General features: G+C 42.1%; 1 protein-coding gene across 1 annotated transcript in view; it reads left to right on the top strand.

Annotated features, from left to right (window-relative positions):
• The window catches only part of LOC126424716 (uncharacterized), a 79550-nt gene that overhangs the window by 18764 nt on the left and 39148 nt on the right, over positions 1–21638 (top strand). The window contains exon 2 of the mRNA XM_050087438.1: positions 8734–8898. Coding sequence (XP_049943395.1) covers positions 8734–8898 — 165 coding nt within the window. The remainder of the gene's footprint in view (positions 1–8733; positions 8899–21638) is intronic.

Genomic DNA, 21638 nt, shown 5'->3' with positions numbered 1-21638 from the left:
ACAATCCTTCTTTCCACGAACAATACGAGACTGGAATAGAAGGGAGAACCGATAGAGGTGCTCAAGGTACCCTCCGCCACACACCGTCAGGTGGCTTGCAGAGTATGGATATAGATGTAGATGTAGATGAATGGCTCTGAGCACTATGGGACTTAACTTCTCAGGTCATCAGTCCCCTAGAACTTAGAATTACTTAAACGTAACTAACCTAAGGACATCACACACATCCATGCCCGAGGAAGGATTCTAACCTGCGACCGTAGCGGTCACGCGGTTCCAGACTGTAGCGCCTAGAACCGCTCGGCCACCCCAGCCGGCTGCTGTTAGGGCACCACGTATTACTGCACTGTATTTTTTTTAAAACAAACGCTTTTTTTCATTACACAGGCCAACGATGGAAAAACTTTTTTGCTCAAAATACCTTATTCTTATATCTTTTGGGGAGGGAAATCCAAATATGATACTTAAAAAAATGTATCACCCACCGTTTCTTCACATTTTACAGTTACATTTATTAATTTAAGCGATTTTTTTAAAGAATTTAACAGCTTTTATTCAGTTAAAATAATTTAAAAAGGAGGTGTAATGAATGTACATGACATTGGTAGCACTGCTGAAAAACATTTGCTGGCAAAAAAAGGTCGATTCTGTTTTTGTGTTAACAGATGGTGTTTTCTTTACTGTCAACCTAACCTCACTTTCCCGTTTCCTGTGCATGTGCCCAGTACAATGTCTAATCGTGGTTGTAAAAACTCTGCTGACAGTTTTTGTTTGTGGTGAATTTGTGATTAAAAACACAAAAAAGAAACATTTCAGACTTTGTGAAAAAGGTTTTTCTGTCATACTTTGGATCTAAACTTGGTGATCAAGATAAATCTTGGGCGCCACATAAGGTATGTTATGTGTTGAAGATCTGAGAAAATGGTCCAAATAGGAGGAAAAGAGCCTTTAGATTTGCTGTTCCTATATGTTTCTACTATAGCTACAATGTTAAAGAAGTTTAAAACTTTAGGATGTTTAATGAGCCTGAAAGTTCACTTTTTGAACAGTCGCCCTGATTACCTCGCGGACGACATGGGAGATGTTTGTGAGGAGCAAGGAGAGCGTTTCCACCAGGACATTAAAGTGTTGGAAAAACGCTACCTAGGCCGCTGGAACACCAACATGATGAGGGACTACTGTTGAACACTTCACCGAGAGGTTCAGCAAGCGACTCATGGTAGAAAAAGCTACACAAGAAGATTGTTAATGCTTTCGTGGCCACTTGTTGACAAACTGCTTATTTGCTTCTGTCTCGGTTCTTCGACCGACGTTCGTCTGACGATTTTACTGACGTTACGCCAGCACGAGTGGATGGCATTATCAAAGCTTCACCCTCCATCGCTGGTGGTGAACTGGAGCCGAGCTCAGGGCCGCAGATTGTACGTACCTGGCGCGCCAACGTCCGAGGGCTTCTCCGCGGTCATTTCCGGTGCGGTTCTCCTCTTGCTACCTGCGACGGTCTTTCGCTGCAGTACGGGAAGCCAGGATTCGTTTAGCTTAAGGCTTTCCTCTTTCTTGTTGATGCTGTTCCAGTGTTTGTGTATTTCCACAGCTTCTCTGAACAAGCGGGTGTGATAGTGACTCTCTACAGCCAGAACTTCCGTGTCGGCGAATTTTATTACATGGTCGGTCTCACTCAGCGCGTGGTCTGCCACGGCCGATTTCCCCACCTGCCCCAACCTGCAATGTCGCTTATGGGCTTTGATCCCTTTGTTGATTGATCGTCCAGTCATTCCGATATTGCACAAACACGGGGCAAAGACAATTTTCAAACCCACAAGGAAGATCAAAGAATGTCTTAAATCGGCAAAGGATTTTTATACTATATAATAAAAAGCATATTGCTCGAAGACTGTGGGTGATACAAAAAAAACTAAGGCTAGATTTGGATTCAGCTCAAAAAATTTATGAAAATTAGGTATCAAAGTGAAAAACGTTTTTCAAAAAAAAAAATTTCGTTGGCCTGTGTTATCTGCGTGTAGCTGATTTCGTCCCCTTGGGCTTTATCAACGAACATTAGACCACGAACTATGTTACGATTGCAGCATGCTATAGTCCACACAGCAGTGTGTGTGTGTGGGGGGGGGGGGGGGGGGAACATGTAATGGTGTCTGTAACAAAATTAAAGCACAACCGTACCTACTACGGTTTGCTGAACTCAAACAGTTCCGGGGACTTTTTATGGGACTAAGATGCGGCGATTTAGGTCGCCATTCGGAGCGCACTAGGTTGGTTAAGTGTTCGTCAAACCAAGGAGGAAGACCTTAATACAGTTCCAGCTTTTGAACAACACATAAATGCCGAAGTACAGGAATGTAAAAGCAACTAAAATTACTGAATTTAGGGAAGGCAGCTGAAGCTGAATAGACATCTGTACAGTTCCGTCGAAAATACGGTTTCTTCATTCGAGGAAAGAGGAAGACGCAGTCCGGAACCGCGGGACTGCTACGGTCGCAGGTTCGAATCCTGCCTCGGGCATGGATGTGTGTGATGTCCTTAGGTTAGTTAGGTTTAAGTAGTTCTAAGTTCTAGGGGACTGATGACCACAGAAGTTAAGTCCCTTAGTGCTCAGAGCCATTTGAACCATTTTGAAAGAGGAAGAACTCACTTGGTGCCATATCAGGAGAACGCGGGGCTATAGGCAGAACGTGATACCGTAAACCAGGTATACAGTGACAGCGGTGGTTACTTTGGCCACTCATATACCGAAAGTTTTACAGCTCTCTGCCAGTTCTCAGTTGGGCATTTGCTGTATACTGTTTCGTGGCAAAGTTCCATCGATATATGCTAGAGGGCGCCATGCAGTGCCGGTTTTCTTGCCCAACAGCTGGCGAACCTCCTGCGACTTAGTTACACGCGGAAAAAAAAATGTGTTACAATCTGGCTGAGGAAAATCCACCGATACCATTTACCTGGAAAGCCATCGATGTTCTCAACTATGTCACGTATGTTGTGACTTTGTGGGCTTTCCCGGAGTCGTAAGACTTGAAAGTCTCTTCGGGTTTGCTGCCGGATCCTAAAATCAACTCAATTCAATATTTCGACATCTTCGGTAAAATATAACTCTCTTCATTCTCAAAACAGATCGCTGATTAGTTTTTTGTTCACACACACACACTGAAGACCCGAACAAACTGGTACACCTGCCTAAAATCGCGTAGGGCCCCTGCGAGCACGTAGAAGTGCCGCAGGATGTCGTGGCATGGACTCGACTAATGTCTTAAGTAGTGCTGGAGAGAACTGACACGATGAATATCCTGCAGGGCTGTCCATAAATCCGTAAGAGTACGAGGGGGTGGAGACCTCTTCCGAACAGCACGTTGCAGGGCATCCCAGATATGCTGAAAAATGTTCATATCTGGGGAGTTTGGCGGCCAGAAAAGAGTTTAAACTCAGAAGAGTAGCAATTCTGGACCTGTGGGGTGTCGCATTGTCCTACTGGAATGCACAATGGACATGAAAGGATGCAGCTGGACAGGATGCTTATTTCGTGTCACATGTCAGAGTCGTATCTAGACGTATCAGGTGTCCTATATCACTCCAACTGCACACACCTCACGCCATTACAGAACCTCCACCAGCTTGAACAGTCCCCTGCTGACATGCAGGGTCCATGGATTCATGAGGCTGCCTCCATACCCGTACACGGCCATTTGCTCGATACAATTTGAAACGAGACTCGTCCGAGCAGGCAACATGTTTCCAGTCATCAGCAGCCCCATGTCGATGTTGACGGGCCCAGGCGAGGCGAAAGCTTTGTGTCGTGCAGTCATCGAGGGTGCACGAGTGGGCCTTCGGCTCCAAAAGCCCATATCGATGATGTTTCGTTGAATGGTTCGCACGCTGACACTTGTTGGTGTCCTAGCATTGAAATCGGCAGCAATTTACGGAAGGGTTGCACTTCTGTCACACTGAACGATTCTCTTCAGTTGTCGTTGGTCCTGTTCTTGCAGGATCTTTTTAAAGCATCAACGACGTCGGAGATTTGATGTTTTAGCGGTTTCCTGATATTTACGGTGCACTTGTGAAATGGTCGCACCGAAAAATCCGCACTGCATCGCTACCTCGGAGATGCTATGTCCGATCGCCAGTGCGCTGAATATAACACCACGTTCAAACACACTTAAATCTTGATAACCTGCCAATATAGCAGCGGTAACTGATTTAACAACTGCGTCAGACACTTGTTGTCTTGTATGGGCGTTGCCAACCGCAGCGCCATAATGTGCCTGTTTACATATATCTATATTTGAAATCGCATGCCTTTACCAGTTTCTTAGGCGTTTCAGTGTATTCTAACTTCCTATTAACTTTGGTTGTCACACGGCATTTCATTTTAGGCCCCACCAATTAATCTGGGATAGGATCTCTACGTTGCAACTTGATACTTTCGACACACCACCTTCTCAGTGATTTAGTTTTCATTCTAAACGAAGGTTGGGTCTTCCATAAATCTTCAGTGTTGATCTTCTTATGACCTGAGGTATGTGCTTACCTTCTATTACGTCTACGATTATACACTTATACTAGAGGGTAAAAATAAGGCTTAAGTGTTTATATATAGATGTTCATCTGAAGACGTGGTTGTAATGACATGAAACCGTTCGTGAGTCCAATATAAAGGATTTTCTTACAGATGATGTGGTTTTCTAATACACATTCGCAGCTGTGGTTGCCCCGACTATATAGTCTTTTGCGATTATAGGATTCAACCAGACTCATCCGAAGAAGTTGCTTTTTTATTTCTGAATTTTATGTGGTAATCCTCTTTCTTCCTTGTTGTATTATAACTATGGATATCACTATTTATTATACTGTGCTCCATATTTTCTTTTACAAACAGTATAGTCCTTAGAACATATAATCAATACACTGTTAGTATATTATACTTAATGAAGTATTCTCTACAGGATTGACGTTCACTAATATTCGCTATTATCCTAATTGTTCTCTTCTGGGCTCTAAAAGCCCTATCCATGTATGCCGTTGGTGCCCCGCCCCAAATCTCAATACCGTATTGTAGGTGGGAGTGTATAATACCAAAATAGATTTGTCTTAAGACTGGTGACGCTTTTATGCTAGAAAGGCATTTTAGCAGGTAGGTATTACACGAGATTTTTTTAGACATATAGCTGATGTGCTCCTTCCATGTAAGATGTTCATAAACTATAATACCCAGGAATTTATGTTTATCAATTGTTTCAATTGATAACTCTGGCACAGTATCCACTTGTCTTGATTTGTAATTTAGCATAAACTCCATTAGAATTGTCTTTTCCTTATTTAATGCCAATTTATTTTTAGTCATATATTCTGTGATGAGGCTAGTGTTCTTCATATTATTTTGCAGTGCTAGCTGTTTTGTAGGGCCTCAGCTTATGAAGGAGGTGTCGTCGGCATAATTCGCAAGGTCTGCATTTTTTGGAATTATTATATCACTGATGTACACAATGAACAGAAAAGGCCCAATAACACTTCCCTGAGGAACTCCATAGTTAACAATTTTATAAGATGATTTTACTGTTTGTATAAGTCCTCCGGTTGTATGATACAACTTAACACAGAACAAGTTTCAGCGCCAGAGTGAAGCTTCCACGTCACGCCACGCCCTACGACCAATCACACAGCAACTGCTCTGATTGGTTCGTGGCAGAATAAGTGCCTGAACCGCACAAGATATGTCACTCGTGCACCGTGCTTCGAGTCATCAAGAGTCCAATGTCGGTGTCGACGGGCGCAGGCGAGGCGTAAAGCTTTGTGTCCTGAAGCCATCAAGGGCACACGAGTGGGCTGCGAAACCCCACATCGATGATGTTTCTTCGAATGGTTCGCACGCTGATGCTCTTTGATGGCCCAAAATTGAAATCTGCAGCGATCTGCGGAACGGTTGCACTTCTGTGACGTTGAACGATTGTCCTTAGTCGTCGTCATTCCCGTTCTTGCAGGAGTTTTTTTTTCCTGCAGCAGCGACGTTGGAGATTTGATGTTTTACCGGATTCCTGATATTCACGGTACAGTCGTGAAATGGTCGTACGGGAAATCCCCACTTCATCGCTGCCTAGGAGATGCTGTGTCCTATCTCTCGTGCGTCGACTATAACACCATGTTCAAACTCACTTAAGGGGCTCCGGAACGCCCTATACTTGCAATGTTAAAATAACGCTTATAAATTACATCTTTCCTCACAAAGTATTTGAGGTAGGAAGTTGAACTTTTTACAGATTATTTATTGCAATATGGGCTACAACTTAACACAGGGATTTTACTAAATTTTAGTTCAGTTATTAAAGATGATTTTTTTTTCAATTGTAATGAAAATTCACAACATTTTTTTGCAATTATTTATTTATATATTCAAAAATATACAGTTTTTTGGAAAAAGGCTATGTTAAATTATGCAGAAGGTACTGTGTAACATTTACTGAAAGTTTGAAACAAATATGTTTGGAAGATCCTTAGAAAACATGTAATTAGTATGAGAAAATAAAAGTTTTGGGAATCGAGCGACAAAGACTGGATTAACTTTTTAGTGCATTCCAGGTCCATAGGATGGATTATCTTCATCCTCTGCAAACTCCTCCTCCAGCTTCCTCTTGTTCCTCCTCCTGTTTACTCTTACTTGTATTTCTAGACTCTTTACAGCCCTGTCTGCAGCCCGAAGGCGTTCCTTGTCTAAAGCAAGCATCGCTCGTTGTTGTATTCGTAGATTTTGCTACCATTTTCTTCAGTTGCAGTTACTGCAACACTGTTCCAAAAGGTGGTCATGTATGAACACTTATCACATTTCAGTTGTATTTCGCTAGCAAGTCCTACGTGCTTTATTATGGAGAGTTCCAGACCAACTTCACTACAATGAATACATCTTACACAGTTTGAAAAAATTCCTTTGAGAACCGACATATCAAATATTTCATTCACATCCGATTCGCCCATAAAACATTCATAGTTTTCACTCATTGAACCAAGCTTCTTCTGTGAAGTATTTTCTTTCTCACTTTGACTGCTATGGGCAGGTGTACTTGAGAGGTTAGGTTCACTCACTTGGTTATCGTCTTTATTGTTTACAGTAATAACACATACCTTTGGCTTTCCAACATTTCTCCTTTTCTTAAAAGCCTTCAGAGGATTTCTAATAACTTTACTTTTATTCATTATTATACTTCAACAAAACAGAGACTCAAGAAACAGAATTAATTATGAATATTTTCGAGATGACGACAGAGTAAATAAACATGAAACAATCGACAATCACACCAGCGATATATATTGAACCATCACAGGTTAGCCACAACACATACTTTGTCTCACATCACTAAAATGTACCTGATGAACACGGACGTTAATAATAACACCATTTGACAGCAGTTTAACAGCGCCACAGTGGATCACGCCCATGTAGAACACATTTCAAAAAAAAAATTTAAAAATAGTTGTAGTCTTCGGAATTGAATAAATTACATATCTATTAAAAGGTAATAGTCAGCAGATTCAGAAAACGCAAAAAATAAAAATTAAACTTTTCATGATTTTCAGCCTTTCCGGAGCCCCTTAAATCTTGATAACCTGCCATTGTAGCAGCAGTAACCGATCTAACAACTGCGCCAGACGCTTGCTGTCTTATATATGTGTTGTCGACAGCAGCGCAGAATTCTGCCTGTTTACATATCTCTGTATTTGAATACGATTACCTATACCAGTTTCTTTCGCGCTTCAGTGTATAACAATTTTTCTTATGGAATGAGATTTTCACTCTGCAGCGGAGTCTGCGCTGATATGAAACTTCCTGGCAGATTAAAACTGTGTGCCCGACCGAGACTCGAACTCGGGACCTTTGCCTTTCGCGGGCAAGTGCTCTACCAACTGAGCTACCCAAGCACGACTCACGCCCCATCCTCACAGCCTTACTTCTGCCAGTATCTCGTCTCCTACCTTCCAGACTTTACAGAAGCTCTCCTGCGAACCCTGTAGAACTAGCACCGCTGAAAGAAAGGACATTGCGGAGACATGGCTTAACCACAGCCTGGGGGATGTTTCCAGAATGAGATTTTCACTCTGCAGCGGAGAGGTAGGAGACGAGATACTGGCAGAAGTAAAGCTGTGAGGACGGGGCGTGAGTCGTGCTTGGGTAGCTCAGTTGGTAGAGCACTTTCCCGCGAAAGGCAAAGGTCCCGAGTTCGAGTCTCGGTCCGGCACACAGTTTTAATCTGCCAGGAAGTTTCATATCAGCGCACACTCCGCAGCAGAGTGAAAATCTCATTCTGGAAACATCCCCCAGGCTGTGGCTAAGCCATGTCTCCGCTATATCCTTTCTTTCAGGAGTGCTAGTTCTGCAAGGTTCGCAGGAGGGCTTCTGTAAAGTTCGGAAGGTAGGAGACAAGATACTGTCAGAAGCTGTGAGGACGGGGTGTGAGTCGTGCTTGAGTAGCTCAGTTGATAGGGCACTTGCCCGCGAAAGGCAAAGGTCTCGAGTTCGAGTCTCGGTCCGACACACAGTTTTAATCTGCCAGGAAGTTTCAATTTTTCTTATGATTTCGAACATCTTGCTCCCGTTACATTGTCGAACGCTTTCCCTAGATCGAAACATCTTATCCCAAGTGCCTTGATAAGTCTTCAGGGCAGCACATCACTAACATCACACAACTGAAGACTGACCTGGCTGGTGTTGTAGAGGAGTGTCTGTTGTTGTTGCAGGGCTTGCCTGGCGCTGGCAGGTTGTTGCTGGGACACAGGGGCAATGGCGCCTTCACCGGCTGGGTCATCCTCTTCTGCGAGGCTCTCAACTTCGCTGTCGACGTCGGCCAGATGTTCTTCATGAACCTCTTCCTGGACGGCGAGTTCTTTCGGCATGGCTTCGAGGTAACTGCGGACTATGAATGCTACCTTTACCGTCACTTATTCAGTAATCGACGTTTGTTTTTCTTTTCACTGAGCTTTGTACTACACTACTGGCAATTAAAATTGCTACATCACGAAGATGACGTGCTACAAACGCGAAATTTAACCGACAGGAAGCAGATGGTGCAGAGCATTCACACAAGGTTGGCGCCGGTGGCGACACCTACAACGTGCTGACATGAGCAAAGTTTCCAACCGATTTCTCATACACAAACAGCAGTCGACCGGCGTTGCCTGGTGAAACGTTGTTGTGATGCTTCGTGTAAGGAGGAGAAACGCGTATCATCACGTTTCCGACTTTGATAAAGGTCGGATTGTAGCCTATCGCGATTGCGGTTTAACATATCGTGACATTGCTGCTCGCTTTGATCGAGATCCAATGACTGTTAGCAGAACATGGAATCGGTGGGTTCAGGAGGGTAATACGGAACGCCGTGCTGGATCCCAACGGCCACGTATCACTAGCAGTCGAGATGACAGCCATCTTATCCGCATGGCTGTAACGGTTAATGCAGCCACGTCTCGATCCCTGAGTCAACAAATGCGGACGTTTGCTAGACAACAACCATCTGTACGAACAGTTTGACGACGTTTGCAGCAGCATGGACTATCAGTGCGGATACCATGGCTGCGGTTATCCTTGACGATGCATCACAGACAGGAGCGCCTGCGATGGTGTATTCAACGACGAACCTGGGTGCACGAATGGCAAAACGTCATTTTTTCGGATGAATCCAGGTTCTGTTTACAGCATCATGATGGTTGCATCCGTGTTTGGCGACATCGCGGTGAACGCACATTGGAAGCGTGTATTCGTCATCGACATACTGGCGTATCACCCGGCGTGATGGTATAGGGTGCCATTGGTTACACGTCTCGGTCACCTCTTGTTCGCATTGACGGCACTTTCAACAGTGGACGTTACATTTCGGATGTGTTACGACCCGTGGCTCTACCCTTCATTCGATCCCTGCGAAACTCTACATTTCAGCGGGATAATGCACGACCGCATGTTGCAGGTCGTGTACGGGCCTTTCTGGATACAGAAAATGTTCGACTGCTGCCCTGGCCAGCACATTCTCCAGATCTCTCACCAAATGAAAATGTCTGGTCAATGGTGGTCGAGCAACTGGCTCGTCGCAATACGCCAGTCACTGCTCTTGATGAACTGTGGTATCGTGTGGAAGCTGCATGGGCAGCTGTACCTGTATACGCCATCCAAGCTCTGTCTGACTCAATGCCCTGGCGTATCAAGTCCGTCAAAACGGCCAGAGGTGGTTGTTGTGGGTACTGATTTCTCACGATCTATGCACCCAAATTGCGTGAAAATGTAATCACATGTCAGTTCTAGTATTATATATTTGTCCAATGAATACCCGTTTATCATGTGCATTTCATCTTGGTGTAGCAATTTTAATTGCCAGTAGTGTATATTAGATTATACGTATGCACAGAGGACAAAAAAAAAATTAGACACCCCTGCGAGACTTGCCGTCAATATCGCGTATCCCCTCGTCTAGCCTCGAAGACGAAGAGAGTCCATAAATTTATTCTGTTATACCGTATACAGCTGAAGGAACTCACTGATGATTACAGTCCGTGTGGCTGCTACACTGAGGGGATCTACATCTACGTACATACTCCGCATGCCGACGTAAGGTGCGTGGCAGACCGAACCCTGTACCAGTACTAGTCATTTTCTACACTTCTTCATTTATGTGGCCATGTTGTCTGTAGTTGCTTTACTATAACTGTGGGTATTTTTGTTCTGTCGTTGCAACTTGAAAAATGCGGGTTTTTTCACCAAACTCGTTTGGCCTTATTGAGGTAAAGCATCATCAGTGCACCTCGTCCTCGGAATCGTTGTAGTAATTTAATTTTTCAGCTACATTCATTTTGACAATATAGTATTCTTCAAATAGTTCTGCATTGTCTGTTTCTACACTGCTTACTTTCTGAATCAATGGTATACTTCGTTCTATGTGTATCATTCCACTGGAGCACGTTTTTCAAAGTGGTCGAACAAAGGGAATTATAATTTGAAATCTGCTTCCCTCGTGAAACTAAATATTCAAATGCTACGTTATGCTCAGAATGAATGAGCATAGGAAGAAAACTACTGTGGGCAACTTGATCATCGGCATATAATCTCTTCAATATAGATTGAAAACTCAGAAAATTATTTTCTTTCCGGTTTTTATTTTTCCTACCAGTAAGGCAGGCGTTCTGCTTTTCGATTTCTCGAATTCTTCTTTAAAAAGATTGCTCTAACTACGAGCAAAGCTCAATTATAATTCAGATTCCTCATCGTTGAAAACTGATTTCAAAAATAAAGGCCAGTCTGATTCAAGAGGGGAAATAATTATTTTACATCTACATCTACACTTATACTCCGCAAGCCACCCAACGGTGTGTGGCGGAGGGCACTTTACGTGCCACTGTCATTACTTCCCTTTTCTGTTCCAGTCGCGTATGGTTCGCGGGAAGAACGACTGCCGGAAAGCCTCCGTGCGCGCTCGAATCTCTCTAATTTTACATTCGTGATCTCCTCGGGAGGTATAAGTAGGGGGACGCAATATATTCGATACCTCATCCAGAAACGCACCCTCTCGAAATCTGGACAGAAAGCTACACCGCGATGCAAAGCGCCTCTCTTGCAGAGTCCGCTAAACATCTCCGTAACGCTATCACGGTTACCAAATAACCCTGTGACGAAACGCGCCGCTCTTCTTTCGATCTTCTCTATCTCCTCCGTCAGACCGATCTGGTACGGATCCCACACTGATGAGCAATACTCAAGTATAGGTCGAACGAGTGTTTTGTCAGCCACCTCCTTTGTTGATGGACTACATTTTCTAAGGACTCTCCCATTTAATCTCAACATGGTACCCGCCTTACCAACAATTAATTTTATATGATCATTCCACTTCAAACCGTTCCGTACGCATACTCCCAGGTATTGTACAGAAGTAACTGCTACCAGTGTTTGTTCCGCTATCATATAATCATACAATAAAGAATCCAGCGGTTTATAATTTCTAAATTGTTTCGAAAGCAGGAAGTAATGCCAACCATCTGGTACTGCTTTGACCTAGCAGTTAGCGGTGACTGCCATTTACAAAATGGAGTTTTGCACCCTTATAGAATAAATATGAAAATACTTGAAAATTTTACAGATGATATTCTCTGCATCAATTGCCAGTTTTCCAACGACTGTTTCCACACTGTTGTGGATTATGTGCGCCCTTCAACTCACTTCCATAATTCCTACCAAGGCTGGCTTATAATTTAACAAAACCATTTTCTCTGCCACTTCTGTTTACTCCACCAAACACACTGTTCGTATTTCCAGCAGAAACTTTGATTCTTGGCAGTTATCGTGCAGAACTGACATCACATTTTTAGATGTTAGATTAGAAGTTTAATCTTCACTAGAAATGAATTCCAATATTTTTGGATGCACCTTGTTTTCTGAAATGAAAAATTTAACTAATACTGTATCAAATTTCGTTGATTTGTGATTACTGGTAGCAATGGATAAACTTACCAAGTTTACATAATCAGTCTGTTCCTTAAGAAGTTGTTTGGCCCTAGGCGTTAAAACATTATTGACAATAGCATTAGCTTCTGTTCATTCACAACTAAACTTGACATCATAGACTTTTTAATGGCACTTGTTTTGCAGTGCATGGAACTGTAGCTTTGATTATGATATACGAAATGGTACACAAAAATTCCATCAGCTGCAGCGAATGTAGCCACTTCCTTTATTGACACTTCACACATTATGCGTTTGCTAGTTAACCATTCTATCTTGATACAAATTAATGCTCATAACTGTATGGTTCTCACTACAGAGAGCCGACTTTAATGAAGTGTCTTAAAGAAATTTCGGGTTAGCATTAGGTCAGCCCCCAAAGATAATATTATATCTTTCCTTATTATACTTAATGTAAAAACTCCAGAATACCGATGCTTTGATTTCATTATGCCCCTTATAGATAACATGTTTATGCTGACAGTAGTTTACATTTTTTAATGTGTGTTTCAAAGAACCTAAGCAGAATTTCTTAGGATGTGTGAAACGAATGTCCCCTTTTCTGGCGAAGAATTGATTGAGTTTACAAACTGTAGCAACAGCCATAGAAGAAGCCAATTTATGTTTGCTTGATTTATCATACTGAGCTACACTACTGGCCATTAACATTGCTACACCAAGAAGATGAAGTGCTACAGACGTGAAATTTAACCGACAGGAAGAAGATCCTGTGATATGAAAATGATTAGCTTTTCAGAGCATTCACACAAGGTTGGTGCCGGTGGCATTTCTTCTTGGTGTAGCAATTTTAATGGCCAGTAGTGTAAATCGTCGAAACTAGACTGCTGGAAGGCGATTGATTTGACATCCTGTATTTTACGAAGTGCCGTAGCAATGAAGTGCAGTGCTCCATGTGCTTTAAAAGATTAAAGGCAGGAGATGACACAACAAGCATATGACATTATATAAGGAGAAAACATCAGCAATGATCCTTGGAAGAGCAGGTAAGTTTTATCGCTATAATACCTACAATTTTATTTATGTACTGTACACTTGAGAAAATGACTGAACCCTTAAATTTTTGGTTGCTCAACGTGAATAACTGATGCCATCCAAAAGGGACGATGCAGGGATGTCACCATCTCGTGATCTTTCCCTCTCGCTTACCGCTTCATTTAGGCAATCTTTGCTGGAAACGATGAGATCGACTTCTGCCGTAGCCCCAACACTCTATCGATCGTGATCATCTGCTCTTTCGCTTCCTCTAGAATTTTTCACTCTACGTTCGAAGTCTACGTTTATTACTGGAAGTAACAGAAAAAAATACGAAAATATATATTTCGGAAGATGGTTGTTTTGAGCGGTTTTAACAGTCAGGTTAAACTGCAGACGAAAGGTACCAGTGTAACCGATAACGGGTTGTTTCAGCGATAATCGCCATCCCGGTCTGGAAGTGGTTTTTCGGTGGTTTCTCACGTTCAATTAGGTGAATATCAGGCTGGTACCCTAGTCAACCTCACATACACGACACGCTAACATTTACAAATGTTCTCGCACGTACACGGAGACAATTCAAGTATACAGATTCCGTGGAGTGGGGGATGGGGGTCAGAGACTGAATAAGAGACAAATGACGAAGATGCTTCATCTCTTTAAAAGTATAATCATCATCATCTTGAAGATGCGTTACACCAATCTGGCTCCTCTAGACGTGTAATGCGGTAGTCTGCGCTATTTTGGGTCCTCTAGCAATGTGCTGTGGCAGTCTGGCATGCGCTTTTAAATTTGTAACAGAACTGCAGAAATGTGCCCGTCGGCAAGCAAAAAATTGGTTTCGTAACTTAATTTTTCCGAGGTGGTAACGGAAGCTTTATGACTACCTCTCGTAGTACCCAGCCGGTTTTAGAGGTCTGTGCTGATTGTCCCTGGTGTTGACTTTAGGCTTGCAAACAGATATGCTGGTTTGAATTCCCTATCTGGTTATGGAGATTCGTGTTTTCTAAGGTTGCCCTAAACCGCCGAAGGCAATCTGGGGACCGTTCCTTCGAAAAACGAAACTAATGGTTTTCGTTCACAACCGTCTTCCACCTGGAACTTCACCGACAACGAGCCGGCAGTCGACAGGAAATTAAACTGTTGTTTCCTGACATGGTCAAGTTGCAGAGACGCGATCTGTAATTGTTAGTGGTTAATGGGTTCAGAGAAATTCTTCATTGTTCAAGATCACAATTTAATTACTAAAATAATAATAACAATAAATTACGATCTTGACCAATAAAGGATTTTTTTCTGAATCCAGTAACTGAGGTCGTTACGCTCTCAAGCACGGTATTTAAGCGCATGGCTACAGAGTGAGACGTTACGCCATCAAGTACGGTATTTCAGCGTATGGCTACAGACTAAAACTGCGATGTCCGTTACTGTGATATGTAATGTTGACTTGAATACATATGTCGTTACTCTGAAAGTACCAATGACACAATACAGGCAGCGGAAAGTTGTTTACAACTTGAACAGAAGCCAAACGACAGTTAAAATAGTTAAAGGGCTCTCTACAAATCCATCAAGTGCGATGAAGACTGTTTCTTGGCGTCTTCACCCACGTCCAATCATTCTGCACCGTTTATTGTAACTTCTTGTCAGTGGTTTCCACAATTTCCTCTTCCCACTGATACAGCGGAGAAACATCTCATATCTTGTAAGTACGCCTATTCCTCAACATCTTTTGACAGTTTACTAATCGAATTGGAGAGAAAATAAATTATTTATGGCTCATCTTGACTATAAGAGGACTCAGTTGATCAGACACAACCTGGAGCATGGAGGAACCGTCAATTTGATAACAGAAATAAATGATGTGGGTGGAGGTTCTAGAGGAATATCTCTTCACTACAGCGAGCACCTCCATATGGACGTAAGTTGGTCGCTATGGAGAGACGAAGAGGCTTGCGCATTGCACATTCTTATGTTTCACTAAAGCGTTTGACAGTGCTCCACTGCAGACTGTTAAGTAAGGTCCGTGTGTGCGTCATAAGACCTCACATGTGTGAATGGCTCGAAGAGCTTCTAAGTAATAGAACCCAGTAGGTTATGTGAATGTGCATCAGAGAGAGGTTCAAATGGCTCTGAGCTCTATGAGACTTAACTTCTGAGGTCATCAGTCCCCTAGAACTACTTAAACCTAACTAACCTAAGGACATCACACACATCCACGCCCGAGGCAGGATTCGAACCTGCGACAGTAGCGGTCGCGCGGTTCCAGACTGTAGCGCCTAGAACCGCTCCGCCACTCCGGCCGGCATCAGAGAGGGGTATCGCCAGAAATGCCCCATGGAAGTGTGATAGGACTGGTCTTGTTACGTTTATACATAAATGGTCTGTCAGATGAGCATCAATGTGCGTGTGTTTGCTGATGACGCTGTGGTGTGCGGGAAGGCATCATCATTGAGTGATTGCAGGGGGACACAAGATGACGTAGACAAAATTTCTGTTTGGTGTTATCGGTGGCAGTGGGCTCTAAAGGAGGAAGATACAAGTAAACGTAGATAAGTAGGAAAAACAATTCTGTAAGGCTCGAATACAGTATTAGTTTGCTGATGATACACGTATGATGATTAACCCAATAAAAGAAACTCCAATAGAAAATGATATAAATAAGGTCTTTGGAAAAGTTGTTAACTGGTTTTCTGCGGAAGGGCTTCTTCTGAACTTTGAAAAAACAAAACTACATCTAATTTTCTGCTGCAAGGAGTACAGTTCAATAAATAGAACACATCAACATGTAATATCTCATTATATTCGATGAATTGTTCTGATACAATTCTACCCTTGAATGACGTTTACTAATTTTCTATCTTCATACTCGCCGAATCCATGTAGTTGCAAGTAGTTTCATACAATAGCTATGCCATCAGCACATAATTATTCTTTGTAGTACTCTCTCTGGTGGTTGTTAGAAAAAAGCTTCCGAGATTGTCTTCGTGCCGATTAGTCTGAGCTTTGTTTCAAGAACTGTAATCTGATTATTGAGATTTATGACAAAAGATAACTGATACGAAATTGTACGATTAAAAGGGATATATATATATATATATATATATATATATATATATATATATATATATATATATATTGCTCCTTCTTACAAAAGTTCTGTAACAATTTTCATTATTTGACATTTGACAATTAATGATATTCAACGATATATTGCGTAGTTGTTAATCAGAAGGGAACTTCCGAAAGACTGGATACGAACCTGCATTTAATAATCCAAGAGCTCCATTACTTCTTCGGAAGGTTAAACTTCATCAAAGCTAAATATCCGCTTGATCTGAGGTTTCCCGACTGATTATACAACGCTCCCAAAAATACGAGGCATTTTATTTGTACAGATTAGCAAACTGCCGCAAAGCACGAGCCTGCAGAGAAGAAGAATCATCGCCTGATTCCATTCTAACAAGTAAAGTTTCTGAATCATTTTGAGTGACTGAGCTATGACTGTGTTTCCTATTATGAATGATTCATTGTTCGAACGAATTGAGAACTACATAATTACATAGATAGGAGGAAAAATTACAAACAGAAGACAATACCCGGGGTAGAGCATACTAAGGTTTTGGGTGTACATATAGATCAGAATCTTAATTGGAAAATTCATATTTTTATCTCCTAAAGCGACTAGGATCAGAAACTTTTGCAATCAGAATAATTGCTAATTTTGAGGATACAGAAGTTAGTACGCTAACGTACTTCGCGTACTTTCACTCTCTGATGTCATTGCGTAATAATATTTTGGGGTAACTCAACACTTAGTCAAAAAGTATTCACTGCTCAAAAGAAAGTTGTTAGAAAAATGTATGGGACTCATAGTCGCACATCTTGTAGGCATCTGTTTAAAAGATTAGGAATTCTTACAACAGCTTCACAGTTCATTTACTCGGTAATGAAATTTGTTCTCAGCAACATGGACCAGTCCAAAACAACACTGGCATTCATGATTATAATACCAGAAGAAAGAAAGACACTATTCTCTACTTAACCTATCTTTGGCACAGAAAGGGGTAAATATTATGTTGTAAAACTTTTCGATTGACTACTAGATGAAATAAAATGTCTGACGGACAGCAGTAATAGTTTCAAAAATAAATTTAAATCATATCTCCTTGACAACTCCTTCTTTACTATAGATGAATTCCTGAACAGGAATAAATAAATTTATGGTATAACATACGTATTTTGTGCCATTTAAGGGAATGGGGTAGATAAAAATTTTAAGCTTAAAAAAACCTTGATTCATGTGTGCATTTCTTATGCACTTGACACGTTCCACATCATAACGGTTACCGTGAGACTGATCAGTGGAACACGTAACTAACTAACTAACTAACTAACTAGTCGTGTGTTGCCTGACACAACCACGTTGATGAAGTATCTGGACGTAACGTTGCACAGCGATTACGAAAGATGATAGAACGTCAGACTGGTAGAAGGCAAGACGAATGATCGACTTTGGTTTACTGCAAGAATTCCAGGAAACTTAGCTCATTTGTAAAGCAGACGGCATATGTAGCATTAACACGACCCATTCTCCAATAATGCTCGAGTGTTTGGGATCCACACCAGTTTGGGTTAAAGGAAGACGTCGAAGCGATTCAGAGGCGTTTTGCTACGTTTGTTACTATTAGATTCGATCAACACGCCAGATTATTCGTGAACTCAAACTGGAATTCTTTTCGCGAAAGGTTGTTGAGAAAACTTAAGACATCCGGCATTTGCGGCTGACTGCAGAACGATTCTACTGCTGATCAAGTGCAATCCAAAAGTTTCCGTTCGAAGGCCATACAGTCCAGAATCGGTGTGCTAATCAGGCAAAATCACCGTGAGCAATGAAGCAGTAATCCCACTGCTGCACAAGTAGAGAGTACCAGTTTGGTAAAACTTCTTGTCCTGCTGTGTGAAGGAGTCCGAAACTGCCTGCTGCACACATTCTCGTCCGACAGGAACCGGCGACCCTTCAAGGCCCTTTATAAGTGACGGGAGGCGAGATAATCGCTTGGGAAGAGATCAGTAGTACGGGCGTTTGAGCGCCTCCATCTTGGGTTGGGGTAAATTTTGCCATATGCGGGTGTGCCTTATGATGTACTCTGGTCACCATTCGACAATGGTGGTTTCTTTTATAGACGTGATGCCCATCCACATTCTTCATTCACCGATGGATGTCTACCGGCGTTTGTTCTTAGGCAGCCAAGAAAAAGTAGCAACACGTTGACAGGAGACAATCAATGCCTTCTCCGCGCGATTGCAATGGAAACGATATTGACGACACTGCTGCTAAAGCAGAGTTACTGAACACCGCCTTCCAACACTTCTACACCAAAGAAAGCCAAGTAAATATTCCAGAATTCGAATCAAGAGCAGCTGCCACAATGATTAACTTAGAAGTAGAGATCCTCGGAGTAGCGAAGCAACCTGAATCAATAAAAGCAAGTCTTCCCTTCTAGACTGTATACTAGTTAGGTTCCTTTCACAGTATACTCATGCAATAGCTCCATACTTCAGAACCATGTACAACCTCTGGCTAGACGAAAGATCCGTACCCGAAGACTGAATAGTTGCGCAGGTCACACCAATATTCAAGAAAGGTAGTAGGAGTAATCCACTAAATTACAGGCCCGTATCATTAACGTCAATATGCAGCAGGATTTTGGAACATATATGGTGCTCGAACATTATGAATTACCTCGAAGAGAACGCTCTATTGACACACAGTCAACACCACCTTAGGAAACATCGTTCTTGTGAAATACAACAGCCATATTCAAAGTTGTACAACTAGTATTTTACCCACACGAGGTATTGAGTGCTGTTGACAAGGGATTTCAAATTGATTCCATATTTAGAGTTTTCCAGAAGCCTTTTGACACTGTACAACCCAAGCGGCTTGTAGTGAAATTGCGTCCTTATGGAATATCGCCTCAGTTGTGTGACTGGATCTGAGATTTCCTGTCAGAGAGGCCACGGTTCGTAGTAATTGTCGAAAAGTCATCCAGTAAAACAGAAGTGATTTCAGGCGTTCCCCAAGGTAGTGTTATAGGTCCTCTACTGTTCCTTATATATGTAAACCATTTAGGAGACAATCTGAGCAGCCGTCTTAGGTTCTTTGCAGATGACGCTGTCGTTTATCGACTAATAAAGTCATCAGAATATCAAAACCAATTGCAAAACGCAGGCCGGTGTGGCCATGCGGTTCTAGGCGCTTCAGTCTGGAACCGCGTGACCACTACGGTCGCAGGTTCGAATCCTGCCTCGGTCATGGGTGTGTGTGATGTCCGTAGGTTAGTTAGGTTTAAGTAGTTCTCAGTTCTAGGGGACTGATGACCTCAGATGTTAAGTCCCATAGTGCTCAGAGCCATTTGATCCATTTTTGAACCAATTGTAAAACGACTCAGAAAAGATATCTGTATGGTGCGAAAATTGACAACTGTTCCTAAAGAATGGAAGGAGTGATGTCATCTACACGAGTGCTAAAAGGAATCCGTTAAACTTCGGGTACACGATAAATCAGTCTAATCGTAAGGCCGTAAATTCAACTAAATAGCTAGGAACTACAATTACGAACAACTTAAATTGCAAAGAACACATGGAAAATGCTGTGGGGAGAGCAGAGCACTTAGAAAATGTACCAGACCTACTAAAGAGACTGCTCACACCGCACTTGTCCATCCTCTCACGAAGTACTGCTGCGCGGTGTGGGATCCTTACCCGATGGTATTGACGGAGTACTTCAAAAGGGCCAGCACGTTTTGTATTATTGCGAAATAGGTGAGAGAGTGTCACTGAAAAGATACAGTATTTGGGGTGGACACCATTAAAACAAAGGCGTTCTTCGTTCAGGCGGAATCTTCTCACGAAATTTCAATCACCAACTATCTCCTCCGAGTGCGAAAAATATTTTGTTGTCGCCTGCCTTCATAGGAACAAACGATCACCATAATAAAAGAAGGGAAACCAGAACTCGCACTGAAAGATATAAGTGTTCGTTCTTCCCGCGCGCTGTTCGAGATTCGAAAAAAATACAGAATTATTGTGGAGGTGGTTCAATGAACCCTCTGCCAGACATGTGCGATTTGCAGAGTATATGTAGATGTAGGTGTAAATGAAGAGAAGACAAGAGAAATTAGGGTTCGTACGGAAGTATGTACGAGGGTAGTCTTCTTTTAGTCTGATAAAGAAGCTAGGAAAATGTTTGTTTCATATACAACACACCTTACTTCTCGAATAATCGCGTTTTAGGGATATATGCTTGGTCCATCGATATTGAGCAAGCAGCAAAGGAAACAAAGAAAAATTCCGAGTAGGTATTAAAATCCATGGAGAAGAAATAAAAACTTTGAAGTTCGCCAATGACATTGTAATTCTGTCAGAGACAGCAAACGACTTGGAAGAGCAGTTGAAAGAAATGGACAGTGTCTTGAAAGGAGGATATAAGATGTACATCAACAAAAGCAAAACTAGGATAATGGAATGTAGTCGAATTAAGTCGGGTGATGCTGAGGGAATTAGATTAGGAAATCAGACACTTAAAGTATTTGCTATTTGGGGAGCAAAATAACTGATGATGGTCGAAGTAGAGAAGACATAAAATGTAGGCTGGCAATGGCAAGGAAAGCGTTTCTGAAGAAGAGAAATTTGTTAACATCGAGTATAGATTTAAGTGTAAGGAAGTCGTTTCTGAAAGTATTTGTATGGAATGTAGCCATGTATGGAAGTGAAACATGGACGATAAATAGTTTAGACAAGAAGAGAATAGAAGCTTTCGAACTGTGGTGCTACAGAAGAATGCTGAAGATTAGAAGGGTAGATAACATAACTAATGAGGAGATATTGAATAGAATTGGGGAGAAGAGAAATTTGTGACACAACTTGACTAGAAGAAGGGATCGGTTGGTAGGACATGTCCTGAGGCATCAAGGGATCACCAATTTAGCATTGGAGGGCAGTGTGGAGGGTAAAAATCGTAGAGAGAGACCAAGAGATGAATACACTAAGCAGATTCAGAAGGATGTAGGTTGCAATAAGTACTGGGAGATGAAGAAGCTTGTACAGGATAGGGTAGCATGGAGAGCTGTGTCAAACCAGCCTCAGGACTGAAGACCACAACAAC

The sequence above is a fragment of the Schistocerca serialis genome, chromosome 10, assembly GCF_023864345.2.
Source record: "Schistocerca serialis cubense isolate TAMUIC-IGC-003099 chromosome 10, iqSchSeri2.2, whole genome shotgun sequence".
In the NCBI taxonomy this organism is placed as follows: Eukaryota; Metazoa; Arthropoda; class Insecta; order Orthoptera; family Acrididae; genus Schistocerca; species Schistocerca serialis.
The sequence above is the reverse complement of the archived record's forward strand: the minus strand, read 5'-3'. Positions and strand labels throughout refer to the sequence as shown.